Below are 19,116 nucleotides of genomic sequence, written 5' to 3' on the forward strand. Positions count from 1 at the left end.
CAATCTGAGAGTGGACTGAAGATGTTGGCATGGTAGATGAAGTGGTTGGCATTTTCCCTGTGGAGAGAGATGAGTTATGAGAACTGCTTCTCTTGAATCCCCCTTAGGGTAGGTAAACCCTGTTGATACATCTATGGAGCAGGTTGAGCGATAAAAATATGATGATGTTTCTTTGCTTTTGTGGATGGAAAGGAAGCGGGAGTCTCGCAAATAAACCAAGATTGTTCTGCCTCTGAGCTTGTCAGGCTTTTGAGCTGAATAAGTAAGTGCTGTTTTGCATGAAGTAGGGCAGATGTGCTGCGTTGAGAACATACTTCTCGGTTGTGAAGATGGACTTGAATCAGTCTTGGTGAACTGAAGGAATTCAGGTTGTGCTGCCTCGTCCTGACTCCGTCATTACCCATGTTGAATTATTCATGCGCACATTTTCTGGGAATGCTAAGCTTGTTTGTGAAATCCATAAAAAGCAGGGAGAACGTGTTGCTGAAGGTGGTATCTGCCTGACAGTCTTTCTTGCTGGGGTGGCTGGAAGTAGCAGTAGGAGCTCTATTTGGTATGTGTTGCTATGAATTCCGAAAAATACTATGCCATGTTGTGGTTGTTTCAGTGTCAGTACTACGTCTTCCAGAATACAAAGACACTTCTTAGTGAGCGGCTTGAAGGGGTGTTTCTTCGTTAAGAATAAATACAAATACTCTGTGACCTCAAAACGGGGAAAACATCGTCTGTGGAGTACCAAAAGGGAAGTTCTCCCATCTGTAGTAGAACTAGGAACAATTCTACAACTGTTCTGTTCCAAATATAGCACCAAAAAGGGAGTAATAAAATAAAGGGTTTAAATAGCCAAGAAACGTGACCTGCTTAAGTTGGGTTCTTGCTCTGGATTCTTTCCTAAAGGAGTCCCTCTCCTTCCTCTAAAGGAGGAACTAATCTTCAGGGGCTAAGTTTGCTGCTGCTCCATTTCCATGTGTGTTCATTCGCACACGAGCCCCCAGGAGACAGCAGTGTTAGCGCTGTAACCGCTGTAACCGAGAAGAGGTATTTGCAGCCTCAAAGGTTAAAGGCATGCTTAAGATAACAAGTGCATTTGTCTCTTTAATAAGATAAGTTTTTTAGGGATTGTTTTCCTCTATTTATCTTTTTCTCCCCAAACAGAAACGAATTTAGGAGGATGGGCTTACTTTGCGATAAAGCTGATGCATTGTGCTGCCCTGCAGCATCTTATCTTGTGTTCAGGGGAGGAACTCCTTCCTCTTTCCCATAAGTCTATTGCTATCCTTGCTCTTTTGCTGGGTTTATACAGGATTTCCTGCTGAGTCAATAAAGGAGGAATGCAGGGAGATGGCAGTCTGGCTTTGATAGCCCTAATTTACAAAGAGAGTCGTCTTTTTTGTACTTCAGCCAGAGGTTATTGCAGCTCAGCAGAGGCACAAGTCCGCGCTGCCTTTTGGACTTATGTAAGTGATGACTTGTTGGTGTATATATAATTCATAATCGAATAAAAGCACATTTCGATCTCATTGAGCCAACACCTTCTCTGTGGAAAGACTTGGAGATGCAAGGTCCGGCCGGGGGTGACGTTTTTATCAGAGTGCTGGGATTTGTTTGTTTGTTTATTTATTTATTTTCCAGTCAGACCGTGAGTCTATGGAGCCGCAGGCCTGATTTTCTTCCTGCGGCTGTGCGCTGGTAGGGGCCGCCCCGAGCGCCGTTGCCCCGGTGCTCCCGTGTCGGCCCGGCTCCGCGGTGCTCGGCGCTGCACAGCGGGGGTGGGGGCGTGGCCTCGCAGCCCCGCCCCCCCGCCGCTAGGGGCGGGCGCCGCCGCCGCGGCCCAATGAGCGGGCGGTCACGTGGCGCGGGCGGGGCCGCCCCCGCATTTCCTGGGCGTCACGTGGCGGGTGCCCGGCGTTGCCGTGGCAGCAGCGGCGGAGGCGGCTCCGGCTCCCGGGCGGCGGCGGCGGCGGCTCCCGGGGCGCCGAGCGAGGCCAGCGGAGGGGGCGGCGCGGCGCGGCCGCCGGCAGCCGGCGCGGTGAGCCGGGGGCCCGCCCGCCGCGGTGCGGTGCGGCGCGGCGCGGGGGCGCGGCGCGGGCCGCCTCCGGGGGGCTGCATCCCCCCGGGCGGGGGGGTCGGTCCCGCCGCTGGGGCTGGCGCTGGGGCTGAGCGGGTCCCCTGCCCGGGCCGGGGGGCCCCTGCCTCGACTGGCGTGCGGGGAGCGGGGGGTCCCGTCCTGCCCGGGGAGCTGTGGGCGATCCTTGGCTGCCGTCGGGGGCTGGCTCTGCTCGGGGAAGGTCCCCTCACGGGGGGGGGGGGGGGGTCCCGGCTGTAAGGGGGCTGCATGTGGCCTGGGGGGGTCATTTTTTTTCAAGGTGCTGTTGGAGGGGAGTCCCCAGCCGTGGGGGGGTCACATCCTGCCTGAGGTGTGTCGGGAGTGGCTGGGAAGGAGGAGGAGAAATCCTCTGCTCAGGAGATGCCCTGCGAGTAAGATACCAGCCGTGGAGGGGGGCGGGGAGGCAAGGAGGTCCCGTCCTGCGTGGGGGTCCCCTGCCTGAGATGCCCTGTTGGAGAGGGAACCTCAGCTGTGGGGGGTCACATCCTGCCTGGGGGTGTGAGATCCCAGGGGTGCTCCCTGGTCCGAAGGGGGCACGGGAAGAGCTTCCCCTGAGGGAAGGGATCCGCATCTTGCCTGCGGGATGGAGAAGGAGAGGGAGGAAGAAAACCACGTTTGGGGGATGTGAAACCTTGGTTTTGGGGGAAGGGATGTGGGGGAAGCACGTGCAGGGAATGGTGCTCCCTCAGGCAGGGGTCTGCTCTGGCCTGCTGGGAGCCGCTTCTCGGGGCCGTGTTTGCCCCAGGCCCAGCGGGAGCCTCCCCTGGACTGCGATTCCAGCTCGGCACCGCGTTAGGATCTTCCTTTGCCCTATAGCAAAGGGGGCCCAGAGACAGCGGAGGCAGGCGGTGTGCTGGGCTTAGGGCTTAGGCTCAGCCATGGCGTGTGGGGTCTTGAATGCTGTTACTCAGGGGAGAAAGATGATAGTGCAAATATGCTTAGCGATCTCAGGCTGGTGGCCAGGGCATGGGGAAGAAACCGGGTATGAGGGGAGGGATCTGGAGTCCCGAAGCCGCGCAGAGGAGCTGATCGCGCCGCTGAGACAGCGTTCTGCGGGCTGAGGCGTCCGGGGATGCTGGAGGTGGGAGGGGGATACGCATATCTCAGCCCGGGTATTTGCTTCATCGCCTGCTGTGAAGAAATCCCTGCATGTGCGCTTGCATCTGTGCAGAGCCAGCTGAGAGCTAAGGTGGCAAAGCCTTTCCCTGCTGTGATGGCCAGTGCTGGGGAGAATAACCAGATCAATACTAGGTAGCGCTCGCGGAGAGCTTTCCATCTTCCGTGGCATGAAATGAAGTGGGGTCAAATGCATTGGTGGTGCAACAGAAGTGAGTGAAGACACAGCAGGGATGACTGTTAAGCTGGGGAAGAGGTCTCCTGGGGAAGTCCTGATTCTCAGGCCAAAGCTTAACATCCCTGTGCTGATGCTGTACCATAAAGCTCCATAGGAAGGTTCATGTTTCTGTAAGAGCCAGTGTCCTGAACTCTAAAACTGCAAGTCAGGAGCATGAAATCTCCAGAATAACTCTCCCCGACACAGATGCCTGGCTCAAGAGTACTTCTGGAGTAAAGCTGCTTAAGGTAACTGTGCATATAAAACCTTTGTTTGGTCTTGTGTTTCAGCCCTCGGAGCCCTTCACCCAGCCCCTCCATGTCTGTAGTCAGCAAGGTGAGTCTGTCACATGCTATTGCTTGTTTGGGCTAAATTTGTGTTTATGGATTTTATTCTGAAGTTCTGTTTACTTCTTTGGGAACATCCCTTGAGCTGCTCTAGGGTGAAAGTTCATCCTTGTGGTATTTCTGGCTTATTTTCCAAAGGAAACACGCAGATGTGATTGGGTGCTCTCGCTCTCCCTCTGGAGCTTCTGAACCCATTTGCCTTTTCAGTGGAATTTGTCCGAGGCGTTGACGTTTCAAAAATGCTACGTTCCTACGCGTTTTGTGAAAATAAGTGGAAGGGTAGAGGCCCTCAGTGTCCTAACGAAGGACAAAGTTAGTAAATTCACCCCACACTAGGCATCGGAGAATCCACACAGGATGTTGTCACAGGAAACAGAGCTTCATAATCTCGCTGCTCACAGAGCGCTGCTGCTCCGTTCCCTGCGGCAGGCCTGGGGATAGTTCCCCCCTCCTCCCCCCACCCCCCGAAAAATAAGCAATTCTTGCCTTTTCTGGAAATGCAGAGCAAGCAGGGAGGTTTCTCTCTGTTACTGTGTTCTGTTTTGTACTGTTGTGATCCTTGGGGTCTTCTTATAAACAACCTTTGTCTTCTATGCTTACAAACAGATTTTTTTTTCCCCTCAACTAATTTGAAAGCTCTTAGTTCCTCAGCAATTCAGGAGCCGCTCTGGGCCTCTCGCACCCTGCCCTCTGCGAGCGTGCACTCAGCAGCCGGCCTCAGAAACAAACCACCGCTGCCCGTTTCCTGAGCGGGAAACCTCCCTGAAACAGGTTTCAATTCTCACTCGCAATGTGCAGGACCAGAGGGAAGATCAGAAAGTTCATCCTGTCGCAGCATGTCAGTGTCGTGCTAATGCCACAGCTAAGACAGGCTTGAACGCTTGGCTGCTGATGGTCCATGCTGTTTATTTGCTTGCTCCCTGACGTGGTTTTGACCGATGCAAATAACTTCCCGATAACACCCAAGTGCTGCAGGGACTGTAATGATCCCCTTATCAAAAACTGCCTCGAAGAGTGGTCTTGTGCTCTCACCCTCATCCTTATGTCTGAGGGGGTCAAAATCTGAAAGTTCATGGAAGAGCAACGCTTGGGAGGGACAAAATCTTACCATCTGTGATGCTTTCCTTTATTTGCTGCTGCAGTCTAATCTGGGTTACTGTGCCTGGAACAACCTTGTTCCTTTTTAAAAATAACGTTTGGAGTCGTGGACAGTTGGTGCCCTTTTATCTTTGCCACTTCCTCAAATCTCGCGGCAAACATTGGTTTATTAGCTGTCATCTCGGTCACCATATGGCCTGCGTGTATGGCGAGCTGGCTGGAGCAGGGGGGATGCAGGCAGGGCTCGAGCTCGTGTCAAACTAACAGCAAGGTGCTTGTGCCCTCGAAGCGTAGTGCTGAGACTAATTAGTGCTGCCCCATGCATGATTCTCTGCGTACATCTGTGCCTTCAAGGAGCTGGTAAGTATTTATAGCCCTAGAGGTCCCGTGTGATGCGACTGTGACGTTGCTGCCTGTCACTGCCAGGGAGGTCAGCGGTAGGCTTGCGGGTGTGAGGACTAATCGGAAAATCACTGTTTCCGTTTTTCGGCAGACGGGAAATTAGATTGTCGGTTTCAGATGTTTGTCAGAGTTGACAAATTCTTGCTCAAAATATAACCCAAATTCTGTTCTGTGTCTGGGGGTGACACTGAGTTAACGGGAGTCCTTCGGGCAACCGCATGACTCGGTGGTGGTGTAAGGAGGGGCTCGGTTTGGATCTAGAGCTCGCCTGCGCTGACAGCTATGGCATTAACCACCCGATAATGTCTTGCTGCATTCTCACGTCTTTCAGTGCAGCCTCTTGAATCTGAGGACACCAAAACTCCTAGAAGGAAGGCTGCTTTTCCCCTTGGAATTGTGTTTTTCTTTCCTCGTGCTAAGACACACTGATGGAAGCAATGGAATGCCATTAGTGGTCAGATGTGGCTGATAAGTGGAGTGTGGGTGTGAGTGGTTTAAGAAATTTAACTTTCCACTGCAGGAGCTTGGCAAATTTGTTTGTTAGCCCTATGCAGCATTCAGCTGTGTGACTTTTCAGTGTTGGAGTAGAACTGTGCCCATCTGAGCTCCGCTATGATGAATGATGGTTTAACTGAAAACCCTGATTTTGAAGTTTAAAAAAAAAAAAAAAAGAGTGATTCTCTAAACACGTTTGCTAGAGTTACTTTGGTGCTCTAACAAGATGCATTGGATCTGGTCCATGATGCAGTATGAAATTAAACTGTCAGCTTAAAACAAAATGGTAAGATTGTCTTTTTTTTTGCATAAAGATACAAAAAAATGCAAAAAATATTTGCAAAAATATGCAAAATCTTTATGCAAAAAAAATATTTATAGGCAAGAAGGATAAGTATTTTGGGGCATTAAAGGGGAAAGTTGCAACTTAAGCCAATGCCAGCTTTGAAATGAAAAGTCAGATTGTGCAACCTTCCTGAATTCATACTGGAACAGTTCCCAGGCTTACTCGTGGAATCTTTGCTAGTTCTCATGGTCGTTTTTAGCATTTACAGATGGTCCTTTGTCTGTTTTGTGTGTCTCAAGTTGATATGATTTGGTCCATCTTTTATCTACTGACTGAAAGTAACCTTTTTAAACATAACTTTTTTTTCTATCCTATCCCTTCGCTAGACTAGTCCTCCAGTCTCTTGTATACCAGTAGTTGATACTTGTTCTTTCTGGTACCTCCTTTTGAATATGACTATTTTATTTCCTTAGCATTTCTTTCATCATGAGTTCTGAATTAAATGTTCCGGTGGATCCTTCCACTCCTGCTTGTTGCTCTGAACCTGGCACAAAAGGCATGGATTATCGGGACTGGGTCCGACGCAGCTATCTGGAATTGGTCACATCAAATCACCACTCCGTTCAGGCTCTTTCATGGAGAAAACTGTACCTGAGTCGAGCCAAGCTCAAAGCTTCCAGCAGAACCTCTGCTCTGCTCTCTGGATTTGCCATGGTAGGTTTATTTCACAGAAAACACTTTTTGGATTGTGAAAGTTTGGGTTCTGTAAAATCATCTGTTAATCAGTGTTGTTTCCTTCCTGTGAAGAAGGAGGATGTACTGTTATTTTCTGAAAAGGTAGGAGGCATCTGTCTGTGGGTTTCTGTTTGGCTGCTGTTGAAAAGTTTGAGGTCGTCTCTCTCAAAGCGGGATGGATACACGAGCTGCCTAACGATCAACCCACGCACTCCCAAATCAGCCCTGTAAAATACTGGTCCCTTACCTGCCAGTGGTCCAAAGTGCTGCATCAGTATTGCTAAACAAATAGGAGCCGGGCTCTCCTTTGGCCCTGAGGCCAAATGTCACTGGCTGCCTTTGCATGAGGTTGCACTTGCTCATGGAGCTCCTCTGCACCCTGTGGTTGCTGTAGTTCTAAATATTATCTTAATTTCTGCATGCATTTTTTTCAGGTTGCACTGTCTTAAAATAAGGTGGAGGCTGGGTCACGGTCTGCCGGAGAGAGGTTTGCATAGCGTGAACTGAGAGATCGTGTTATATCCTGGGGTGTGTTATGAGGGCCTGCGCGAGAGGCTCTGCACGCTCGGACACCAGGGCTGGACTTGAGAGGATTGTGTAGCCTCAAGAGAGCCAAACCTGGTATATTTTTGTCAGTGCTGTCTATTGGAAATAATCCCTAGTAGTTGCTTTCCTTGGGTGCAGCACTTGGGTGTTATCGGGAAGTTATTTGCATCGGTCAAAACCACGTCAGGCAGCAAGCAAATAAACAGCATGGACCATCAGCAGCCAAGCGTTCAAGCCTGTCTTAGCTGTGGCATTAGCACGACACTGACATGCTGCGACAGGATGAACTTTCTGATCTTCCCTCTGGTCCTGCACATTGCGAGTGAGAATTGAAACCTGTTTCAGGGAGGTTTCCCGCTCAGGAAACGGGCAGCGGTGGTTTGTTTCTGAGGCCGGCTGCTGAGTGCACGCTTGCAGAGGGCAGGGTGCGAGAGCGGGAGATGATGCAAAGGGGTCATATCCTGAAGTTCAGGAGCATTGAGGGAGAGAGAAAGATCTTGGGAGCTTTTCAGACAGCTTTTATTGTTTTATTTCAGCTCTCTTTTGCCCTTGTTCTCTCCCTGCTTCCCCGAACATGAGTTGTCTATAACGTTATGATGGTGAATTCTGTTTTGGGTGACAAGCGTGTTTTTTGGGACAGAAGTTGCAAAAATGTAAGCAGGGAGTTAAGTGGTGGCAGCCTGCAAGGGAGAAAGGGTGTCTGGTTCCTTTGCGATTCCTTTTTCCTCGCTGACTGCATGCATGGGATGCTTGTAAAACAGTTCTTGCAACATATGTTGGTTTGTAACCAAGTTGTATGTGCTAAAACAGGCAGAAGGTACCTTCTCATTTTAAAAAGGTCGAGTAGTCTCCTGAAGGCTTTTTTTCAGACTTGCAAGCTTTCTTATTCTGAAAAGCAGTTCACGTCTTGGCTGTCTGTGCCTCTAGGTTACTTGAGCTCTGTGCTAATTATTTGTGGTTGTCCTCTTTTAGCATGATTAATAAATGAATATAGAGAGAATCCTATAGTGTTGTGAGCTTTGCTTTACCTAGGCAGCGCGATTAGGGAGCAGATGTCCGTGCCTGGGTGTGTTGTCGGCTGGCATCCCTGGCACACCACAAAAGCTTGGAGCCTACCCGCGTTGCAGGGCTCAAACGTATCTGAAAACAAAGCATTTGTTCTCAACTCGCAGAGCAGAAAGTAACTGAATGTTTTTCAGCAAAAGTACAAACTAAACCATGTAACTTCTATTTATGACACGTGTAGCTATCTGCTACGGTTATCTGTTTTACTTCACGTTACTTGATCGGTTGTTAAAGGATTCCTTTACCACTGGGTTTTTCGGTCTGACGGTAGTGGACTCCAGAGCTGGTGCCAGGGACTGCTCCTGATTTCCTTTTAAACTGTTTAAAATTCAAATCAAATAACCAAATGGGTGCGAGCAGTGTTAATTTTAGATCACCAACTTAACATATTAAGTACACCTGAAATGGGTAGTCCTCAGAAATGAAAATATTGCAATGCTGGCATTCTGTTTATTAATAAACCTTTCCCCAGCTGATCATATTGGGCCTTCCAGTGAAAGGTGATCTATTTATCCTTTGCTACCTGTTTTTTTTTCTTCACTGGCAATTTGATAGACAGGTATTTAGTAAGCAGGTGTTTACTTTGCTCTAATAAGAGCATCTATTTGGCTATTGATGAAAGTAGAGCAGTTATTTAGAGTTAAACAGTTTCCCTGAAGTCTTATGTGCATTTAACTATGTCAATAAATGTTATACAAGGCTTGGCTGGTGCTTTATTTACCTCCCTGCCAATGTGTTTGATTCAAGCCAGTTCCATATTGGCCGAAAATTATTACTAGCTGATGGCTATTTAATCAACAGGCAGTGGCTTTGATCCAGCTCCTTCTGGACAGGCTGTAGAATAATACAAACCTTCCTCATTACTTGATGCTATCTTTGGTATTTCTGGCAGGGAGATGGGCAGATCAGAAGGATGTGGTTGCATTCTAGTTCCAGGTCTGTTTGGAGGTGGGTAGGTCGCTGTGGCTGTTGGATTTGTCCAGGGAAGACTTCAGATGAAGCAGATAAGTTCCTAACACTCTTAGTTTAGCATTTTTCAGAAGTACTAAATTTATTTTAGAGAGAGCTTCATAAACCTCCTCAATCATTTTCCTGGTGGGGATAAGAGCTATTCCTGCTCACCAGCCTTCTCAGCATTTGTCCAAATGCTTCAGGATAGGTATGTTTGATATTTAAAAAAAAAAAAAAAAAATTCCAACAGATCTACTGGACTGATATTTATTACAGGCTGCCAAACCATCTGTGTGAATGTAATGTTTTATGTTAAGCCATTTGTCATCCTCTTGCCTGATATTGTCAGTCCTGGTCTAAATTTCTCAAGATGAGCATCATCTTTGTTGTGGACAATCTGGGGACTATTCTGATCTGAAAAAAAAAAAACATAATTGCATGTAATTTAATTGCAGTTTAATTCTAAACTGTTCTGAGCACATGATCCATTAGCAAACCTGTGAGCATTGAGTTCAATAGTGCAATTCTCCAGCTTAAAATTAAGTCTGTGCTGAAATACTCAGCTACACAGCAGAGTGCTTTAGTGCCCTGCAAAGTCAAGCCCTTGATATCTCAGCTTCTGGGAGCAGGTTAAAATAAAAGGGGCTGTTATCACAGAAGAGTATAATTGTATCAAACATGACATATTAATAGTTTTACAGGCTAAGCAGCATATTTAATGATTTTTAAATGGGTTATGTCAGCTTGTCCTCTTTCTCTTATCCCGGTCAGAGAATGACATGATATGTCATGGGGTAAAGTGGTAAGAGCTCACTCACCTTTCCAGTACCTGTTTTGGTTAAATGAATTGTTTTGCTGCCGTGTTGCCCTATCTGGATTGTTGATGTTTTTCCCTGAAATACCTCTTACTGAGCCATCAGTCAGTGTTAAAAATTCATCACATTGCGCAGCTGAAGCTAGCCCTGGGGATTAGGTTAGTCTGGGAGGAAACATCCAATTAGCTGAAAAGTGCTGCTCATGTGAAGGATAACAAATAGAAATTGATATGTTGACATCAGCCGGGCTTTCAGCTTTAATATAAAGCTATAAATTGAACATGCGGGTACAATTTCTATTCGGCTTGCTGAATGCTAGGTCTCTGGGTGTTACAGCACCCAGGAGTGAACAGTTCACCTATAGCTTTTCCCATCTGATATGGTGTGGCTGACAGTCACAGCACTGTACAAACATGTTGTACAGAACAGGACAGCAGTGAGTAAGTCTCATCTCCTCCTTGAATCAATGCACAGGGAGCTGCAAAGAGAACATGGGCAAGGCAGTGTGGCATGCGTCCCAATTAAATGGACCTTGCTTGCAAGAGGTGATGAAGCCAATCCTGCATTTATTTCTCCACTATGTGATAAGGACCCCTCTAAAGTGCAAACAAGAATCCTACAAAAAACTTTATAACCTGAAGAAAAGGTAGGGAATGTCTAAGCACCGCCCACTTATACTTTTGGTGTCTCTAATGTCCTAAAGAGCTGGTGTAGGTATAAAATCTAGACACACAGAGACTGACTATTTGCCATCCAAATTTTAAGTGTTGGTTGCTAATAGATGTGTCCAGGCTCGACTGCGATACCCTCATTTGGGCTGCCGATGGTTGCAAAGTAAGTGTAGATAAGATGGTAGTCATGCCAACGCAGGCACTGGTTCCATCCCCCTTCTAAGCATCTTCAGAGCCACCAACAGTGAGAACATGAGCGTATCCCGTATTGTCCACTGCCTAAATAATATTATCAGCAAGCAATGCCAGACTGAATGATGCGGATTATTATGCTAAGACTGAAATAGCTGCGCAATCCTCGTCTTATATGAAGGCTGGATAAAGAAATGATGCGTCTCTTCTGCAAAATCTATCTCTGCCTCCCGGAATCAAGCTCTTTGTTCTGACTTTACCTTCTCATGATAGTTTTGAGAGGCGCCAGCCTGAGGCAGGTGGGCAAACATCAGCTTCTCCTTCTCTTAACACATGCAACAGGCTTTGCTGCACTAGAACAGCAAGGTGCCTGGGATCGCCAGGGGTTTTGCCTATTGACAGGCTTTATTTTACTGTCTGTGCAAATGGCTAAGGGCAGCTGCAGATCCGAGCAAGCCACTAGAGAGTTAGTAGAGGGGAATGTCTGATGTTCTTGTCAACTGTATTTGTAGCTTCTCTTAGCAGAAGGTTTTTGCAACTCTTCGAGGTGGGACACTTCACAACCTAGCCCCAGGAAGTACTTGTGTTAACTATTTTATTTCATGGATAGGTTCAATAATTTTCCAATTTCTTATACTAAACCAGTTACAAACCTGTACAAGGACTGCTGTTCTCACATCAGTAGAGTTCCTTGCTCTCTTGCACTTATTCTGTTTATTAAGTTTTACTTGATTAAAAAAAAATCCACACTGTGCATACAAAATAAATAGCTTTAGTGACTTGATACGAGTCTATTTCTGGAAAAAAAGCTATTTAGTGGAGCTGTTGAACACACCCATACACCAGTAACTGTCCACTTCTGTTGAATATATCAGTAAGGTATTAGATCTCGAGGGAGAAATTTTGGGATATAAATAACTTGTATCTGGGCATATTTGTAATAAAAAGGACTTGAGATGTTCCAAGAATAGAAGGCAGCTATTTTAACTATGGAATAACTTAAGCTATAAAGACGCTTGCATGCCTCCCATGGGAGGTAGCATAACCTTTGTGGTAGCTGGCCAGAAGATCTGCTGCTTTTGCTTTTGTTTATGCTCAAGTTGAGTTTCTTTACGCTCAGGTTGAAACTTCCTGCATTGCAATCGCTAGTGGTGAGCAGAAGAGGAACATGTGATGGGCGGGAGGGCTCGCAGGCTGTCAGCTGCCTCCAAGCTACACTTGTTGCCTCGTGGGTTCCTTCTGTTGTGTGCTTGGTTTGATGCAGTTCGTATGGCTCATGGTTGCAAGGAGAGAGCTGTTATTTCAGAAAACTACAGTGCAGAAATAGCTCATAAGCCTTGAGAAAGGCCAAGCTGCAGACTGCGCGTACGTCTTCACGGGGAACAGGAATGATCTCTTTGGGCTGCTGTTCTGAAAGCATTTAAGTGTGTACTTAACCTTAGGCGCTTTTCCTGAATAAAGATGCTTTCCTGGATGAAAGCGTTGCAAAGAGGAGAATAAGAAAACTAGCAGCTGTTGACAGGGTTTTTTTTTTTTGTTCCTTTCCCCCCAGGTTGCCATGGTGGAGGTGCAGCTGGAAATGCAGTACAAGTACCCCCAGATGCTGCTGATCGCTTTCAGTGCCTGCACAACAGTGCTAGTGGCAGTTCATCTCTTTGCCCTGCTCATCAGCACCTGCATTCTGCCTAACGTGGAAGCAGTGAGCAACATCCACAACCTGAACTCCATCAGCGAGTCCCCACATGAGCGCATGCATCCCTACATAGAGCTGGCATGGGGCTTCTCCACAGTCTTGGGAATCCTCCTTTTCCTTGCAGAAGTTGTGCTTCTGTGCTGGATAAAATTTCTGCCTGTGGACTCCATCCTGAAAAATGACACCACTACCATCCAGAAGCCCAGCGGCCACGCGGGTTGGCAGGCAGCCCTGGTCTCCACCATCATCATGGTCCCAGTGGGTCTGATCTTTGTTGTCTTCACCATTCACTTCTACCGGTCTTTGGTGCGGCACAAAACAGAGCGCCACAACCGGGAGATTGAAGAGCTTCACAAACTGAAAGTGCAGTTAGACGGGCATGACAGAGGCATGCAGGTAGTGTGACAGAGAGGCAGAGGGCTGCTTCCAGCAAATCCACTTAGCTGGGGCTAAGAGCAAAATCCTTGTTTTGCTAGTTGGCGAGACACACCGGTGATGGATTGTTTTGAGGCTTAAATATCTAAATGCTAATTGCCTGCCATATGTAGCTGTGGGTTCTAGTGCTGTTTCAGATGCTGTGGTCTCTGGCCTGTTTCTGGTCCTACACACTTGTATATTTAAATAGACACTGCCATGGAGTTAAAGGCCAAAACTTTATCTACCTTAACGTTGGTACAAGTAGCCAAATACCTACATTTTTTACGAATGCAACATTCTCTTGCCAAGTGTAAAACTGCATCAGCTGTCTAAAAAGCCAGTGTGCGTGTGTAGGACCTGTCTTATGTGTCAGACCTCCCTGGCTGTCAGTGCAGCAGCACTTAACTGGCAGCTTCTTTCTAGAGCTGAGCTGGTTAATGATGGTATCTTTAGTTGACCTGAGGACGTTCAAGAAAGCACAATAGAAACTGTGCGTGTTCACCACCTTTGTTCCAAAATGGGTGTTCCAGAAATAGGAAACCAGAAAGAAATCAGCCTTAGCTTTTACTTTCTTTTCTTGCTATTCCTTACTATATTTTTACAGCTGGGGAGGTAGAATTTCAGATTGCAGGAGGCTGGGAAGTTCTGTCTTGCTTGCTTCAGCAGCATCTGTGGTCTTAGACTGAACGAATGCCAAGACCATGTGATCTTTCCAATACAAGGCAAGAGTGCCCAGGGAAGGCTTACAGGTGTTTTAATTTTAACAAGGACATTCTTAAAACAGAACAGTGGCAAGGAATTTAATGAGACATAGAACTCTGAAGGATTAGAAAAGCACGTTTCAAGGAGGTGAGGAGTAATAGCATATAGCATACTGTGGAAATCTGTTGCTGTGTCATCTTCATTTATGTACTGGTGCAATGTCTCTTGCTAGCCAGGTTTGCTGGAGAGGACGAGCCCCAACTCTGTGTATTTCATCACTTTTGATTGTCAGTTGTAGCATTAGCCCGCAGAAAACGAACATTTCCTTCTCCCCCACCAAAGCAAACAACTCCTCTGGTGGAACCTGGAGTTGTAATGATAAGTCTGATGGAGCTGGATCCAGTGGGAGAGCTGTATGCCATTAAAGAGCTATCACATTTCATTTGAGCTGGCTTTTTTTCAGCAGCAGAGAAAATGACCCTTGCGTGTCTGTACTGCTTAGCAAGGAAAGTTTGTAAATTCTATTAGCATCCTTTTCGGTGAAAACTTCTGTAAAAATGATTTTATGATTTATGGTAACTTTATAGAGGGAAAAGTGTTTTGCAGCCATCAGCTCTTTTAAGGAAAGGTAAGGCTTTCTGACACATAGCACTGAAAGAAGTGTAAGCACGTTTTCTTGGCCCTGCTCTGCACTTGAACATCACAGTTTTACAGTCTCTCAGGCCTTACAGATTTCTAAAATCATGAAGGGTGTTTATAATGTTCTATTTAACCCTGGTCCTTTATTCTACCGGGATTTAAGAAATCTAATGTCAGTATATTACATTGCAGCTTCCCAGAGTGGAGAGTACGTGTAAATCCCAGTGCAACGGGAGAGACTATCCCTATGTTTCTCTCTGAGGCGGGCCTTGGGACCCCAGCTCTAATCTCTCTTGTTTACATGTGAGTTTGATCTTTGCCGACCAAGTTGCTTAGCGCCGTGTCTGTGGCTTTCATCTGTTGTTCTTGCCTCAGTTGGCATGTGCCATATTGGCCAATCTGCAGCAAAGAAAATAGTTTTTGTGTGCTAGATGCCTCGTCTGTACTGCTTGTGCTCATATACAAAAACCGAGTGTCCTCCAGGAAGTGGGTGGTCATGAAATTCATTTGGTGTCCCCAGGAATCTGCCCTTTCTCCCTTCTGTCTCTTTTTTACCACAATAAAAATTAAAGGTTTATATAATAAAATCAGAGTTGAGTTTTCTGCCAAGTATTACATATGTAGGCTCCTTTACCAATGCAGTTCCTAATGTGAGACCAGAGCCAGACCAGACAGGACGAATCTGTTGTCTGTACTTTGCACTCTCCTATCACACGAGTAATAATAGGACTACGTGTGTTCGCGGTGGAGCCCAGGAGGTTTGAAATCAGTTGTAGAGAAAGTAGTGAGCTGTTTTTGTAATTAAAAAAAATCGAGTTTCACAGTGCTGTGAAAACAATGCAGCTCACTTCGAAACAGCCGAATTGGTCACTCAATTCACTGCAAATATAATAAACTTCAGCAAATGGAGAAATGCAGCAGAGGCTGTGCTTTGATTTTTCTAGAATAACTTGGTAAGACTTTGCTGGGATCGGATTCAAGATAGTCTCAAGGCAGCAGATCTGTGACTGGAGAGGGATTGCCTTACTCCAGCGGGGAATCTGGGGTACAGTTTGATATAGTTTCCCAAGGGTGAATACACTTAAAACAGCATAATCATGCCTTTTTCCCCTGCTTTTGTTCACGGCTGTTTCTACCGTCTCTCTGGGCACAGAGTTCTCCTTTCCTTCGAAAGCCCATGGGAGAATTTTTGCTCCTTGGCTCTGGCGTCAGGGATCTTTCTAGTCTGCCCATCACCTTCCGGCTGTAACTCCTCTTGTCTTTCCCGAGAATAGTGCTGCCTTTTCTTGCTTCTGCCTCTCAATCTTGCTTACTCCTTCACTGCTGTTTGGGTCCAGCCTTGTGTTGCAGAAAGATCGTCTGTGGTATCGGCGAGCAACAGAAATGGGAATTAATCCCTAAAGGAGCAGGGACGCTGTGCTTGTCCAGACAGTTGTTTCTGTGCCACGGTGCCAGAAAAGCCTCCTTGCTCCTGCTGCTGCCCCCGTGGCTGTCAGCAGGATTCCCGTCAGTGAAGCACGGAGATGCCTTTCCGTCCACGCTGCTGCTCGTGTCCCAGCAGACCTGGCAGTGCGTCACGTCACGTCCGTGTTTGCCGGCTGGTGCCTGGCTGCAAGTGTCCCGTGCCGATGCTGGGCTCGCCGGGGCTTTGCGCGGCTCCGTGTGCCGGTTCCTCCCTCGCCTGCGTGGGGATGCTTCTCCCGAGGGTCCCACCCTCTGGCCGGGGCTTGGCTAGGGTCTCCCCCCATGGCTGCTTTGGCTTTCGGTACTGTCCTGGGCCCTGGGGTGCTGCGCCATGGGGTGGCTGTTGCCCTGATTTTCAGCTCCCTTGGGCTGGGAGTCTCCGGGCCGGCTCCTGCCTCGTTCAGGCCGTTGCCCTGCTTATTTAGTGGGGCTCACCCAGGCCCCGGGCTCCAGCCTGGGCTTGCTGGAGGGAACAGCCACCGTCTCGCTCCGGAGTCTCCAGTCCTTCTTTTCTTCAGTTCTTCTTGAGCAGCTTTTCCCCGGCAGACTGCATCCCCCTGCCAGCTCCAGCCCTGGAGGGGTTCCTGGGCCGCTGCTGCCTGCCTTTCCCAAAGAGGGGACGAAGCTCTCCGGCATCGCGATCCGGCCCTGCTGCTTCACCTTCCCAGGCACCTCCTCGCTCTCTCCTCGCCTCGTTAGCAGGGGTCGGCACGGAGGAGCTGACGATGCCCGGGAGCAGTATCGGGTTCTCTCTTTGGCTGCGGGCAGTGGCAGCTCTTATTTTGCAAGCTTCCTATTTTTAAGGTAGCTCTGGGGCAGGCCCGTCTCTCCTCGCCAGCCCCTGCTGTGTCGGTGGATATGTGGCTCTTACGGTAGATCTTATCGCGGGAGGAGATGAGATAGATGTTAGATGTGACGAGCTGGGCCTGAGCCACGTGACGGAGGAGAGCGATATTGTGCAAGAGCCCCGGGTGGAGCGCGCTGTGCCATAAGCACACAAATATGTGGAAGTGTTTATAGAAAGCTGGCGGACGGGGTGCAGCCGCAGAGCTGAAATCCTTCCATTTCTTAACCTTGGGACCCCAGGCCAGGCAGAGGGTTGCTGCTGGCAGCAGCCGACCGCTGCTGTGACCGGGGCGAGCCAACGTCGCGTTCCTTTTGGGGATTTCATGACATCCTTTCTGTTCTTTCCTTTCCTTTAAAAAAACAACACCCCTCAAGCGTCCCTGCTTTTATAGCTTTATCTGCTAATTCTTGTTTTTTCTACCTTAAGACAGCTTCCTCAATAAACCCCGGCCAAGGAGCCGCAACCTCAAATTCGGATCCCAGCACAACTGTGCCAGCGTGTTTGCTTTCTGATTATCTTCTCGCAGGCTCTCTGCTCTGTACCTTTTTTTTTTTTTTAACAAGAAAGTGGTTTCAGTAATTATTTACTGATTGAATTTGAAAAACGCTCCCATGAACACTTACCTGTATGTACAATTCGGCACTTGCCTTCTTCCCAGAGTTGTTAAGACTGATAATGAGTGGGATGTTGATTCAGTTAAGTGCTAGGAGAAAAAAAAGCCTCTGTGTTTTAAACTTTGCCTATTCTTGTTTTATCTATGCATGACCAATATTTTGTGTAGACTAATACCTGTATCTCAGTTGTTGTCTAGCTGTGTGAATGAAACTGGATAAACATGCGAAGTTTTACATTTCTTGCTGATTTCAGACTGATTTTTTTGAAAGGCAGCTCAAGTCCTCCAGCATCCTCTATGGGTTAACTGGTGGGGTTTTTTTGTTTGGGTTTTTCTGTTTTCTTTTGTAGCTCTGTCAGATGTTACCCTTCTCCTTTTAAAATGTACGAGTAAACATCCGTTTGATGCACTTGCTTTTAATGAGGGCCTGGTTCTTGAAACATGTTTCACAAGTGTTAGTCTTGGTTAAGATGATAAACAGCTGCAATAGGAAATACTACAACATGAAAACCACTGAAGTTTGTCTTACGTTCATGATATTAGCATAGTAGCCAAAATTATTTTTAACAGCTAATTAGTTGAGGTTAAAACCTCTTTATACTTTTCTTAGTTTTCTATGATACTGGATAAGCCAAACTAATTGTTAAAGTTCTACAATGCTGCAATTCTGGCTTTTTTAGGAGAGAATGGACATAAAGTTTTATAAAGTAATACAGAGCTGCTGGGTATGTTATGCCATTTTGAACTCTCTGAGAAGATGCCCAAAGTGCTGTTTAATGGGTGAAGAATATCAGAAGCTAGACATAGTAATGACTGAGTAGCGACTAGATTAAGTTTTGGGCACTGTTTAAAAAAAAATAGACAAGCCCTCAGCTTTTGGCTCACAGTATGATTTTCATTTAAAATATTTAAGATATCAACTAGAAAGAGTTGACATTTTCTGGCAAGAACAGCAGCTTCCTCTATGGTTTGAACAAGGCAGAAGAATTCAGCTAATAACGGCAGAGCACAATAAGAGCTAATATTGTTTATCTTGTTGTTGTGGCGCTCTGATTCATAAGGAAGCCATCATGCGCTTTCATCGCGGAAGGAATGAAACGGGTATGCACACAGAACGTATTCTAACAGACCGAGAACACAATATAAATGTAAAAGAGGGTATTGCAAATAAGGGCCAAACATTAATGGAAATGCTTTATTGCTGCAGCTGGCTAAGCTGAGAGCAGATTATTGAAGAGGCTAAGTACTGAAAGACGAGACTAAGTCTGTGAAAGTCTGACTAAGTCCACTCTGTCTTTCCTCACTTAATGTGGTTTTGTATTGAGCTCCGGCTGGCTGCTGGCACCGTCCTACGCAGCTTAAGGTGCTGAGATCTGATGGAAACGATGCACCCAAGATTGGGATACCCAACACTGACTTCGGGATAGAGTGCTCTTACCCGTTGTCGTAGCCTGTGGGGACCAGCTGTATGGTGAAGATCACACTAGATCTACCAGAAAAGGTTGGGAACCATTATTTTAAGAGCACAGGTTACTCAGCTCTGCTTTTGGGAGTGAGCTAAAGAGGTTGTAGCCTACAGGAAACGTCTTTCTCATAAAGCTTGTGAGCTTACTAGCTGTGAGCAGATTTCAGCTGGCTCTCTTTGGTGTGATGGTTTTCGGTCGGAGAGGACATGCTTTACCTGCTGCCAGTGTGTGT

At 47.2% G+C, this 19,116-nt stretch overlaps 1 protein-coding gene across 3 annotated transcripts; it reads left to right on the top strand.

Annotated features, from left to right (window-relative positions):
• Nucleotides 1-1,015: 1,015 nt before the first annotated feature.
• On the top strand, nt 1,016-14,297 carry ORAI2 (ORAI calcium release-activated calcium modulator 2). Of its 3 annotated transcripts, XM_067309480.1 has the most exons (4): nt 2,012-2,029; nt 3,731-3,776; nt 6,542-6,782; nt 12,596-14,297. In XM_067309480.1, the coding sequence occupies exons 3-4, from the start codon at nt 6,555-6,557 to the stop codon at nt 13,139-13,141; spliced, it is 774 nt and encodes a 257-aa protein (XP_067165581.1). In that variant the 5' UTR covers nt 2,012-2,029; nt 3,731-3,776; nt 6,542-6,554; the 3' UTR covers nt 13,142-14,297. The 3 variants fall into 3 exon arrangements, with proteins under 3 accessions (XP_013813720.1, XP_067165582.1, XP_067165581.1); XM_013958266.2 differs by lacking the exons at nt 2,012-2,029; nt 6,542-6,782 and adding an exon at nt 1,016-1,457; XM_067309481.1 differs by lacking the exon at nt 6,542-6,782 and having other exon boundaries at nt 1,973-2,029.
• Nucleotides 14,298-19,116: the final 4,819 nt, after the last annotated feature.

This window comes from Apteryx mantelli, chromosome 22, assembly GCF_036417845.1.
Source record: "Apteryx mantelli isolate bAptMan1 chromosome 22, bAptMan1.hap1, whole genome shotgun sequence".
NCBI lineage: Eukaryota > Metazoa > Chordata > Aves > Apterygiformes > Apterygidae > Apteryx > Apteryx mantelli.

What these genes read in the sequence shown, in the direction of transcription:
- ORAI2 (XM_067309480.1), top strand. Translation starts at nt 6,555, where the DNA reads ATGAGTTCTGAATTAAATGTTCCGGTGGATCCTTCCACTCCTGCTTGT. An exon ending in TGCTCTCTGGATTTGCCATG is followed by an intron (nt 6,783 to 12,595) that starts GTAGGTTTATTT and finishes CTTTCCCCCCAG; the next exon opens with GTTGCCATGGTGGAGGTGCA.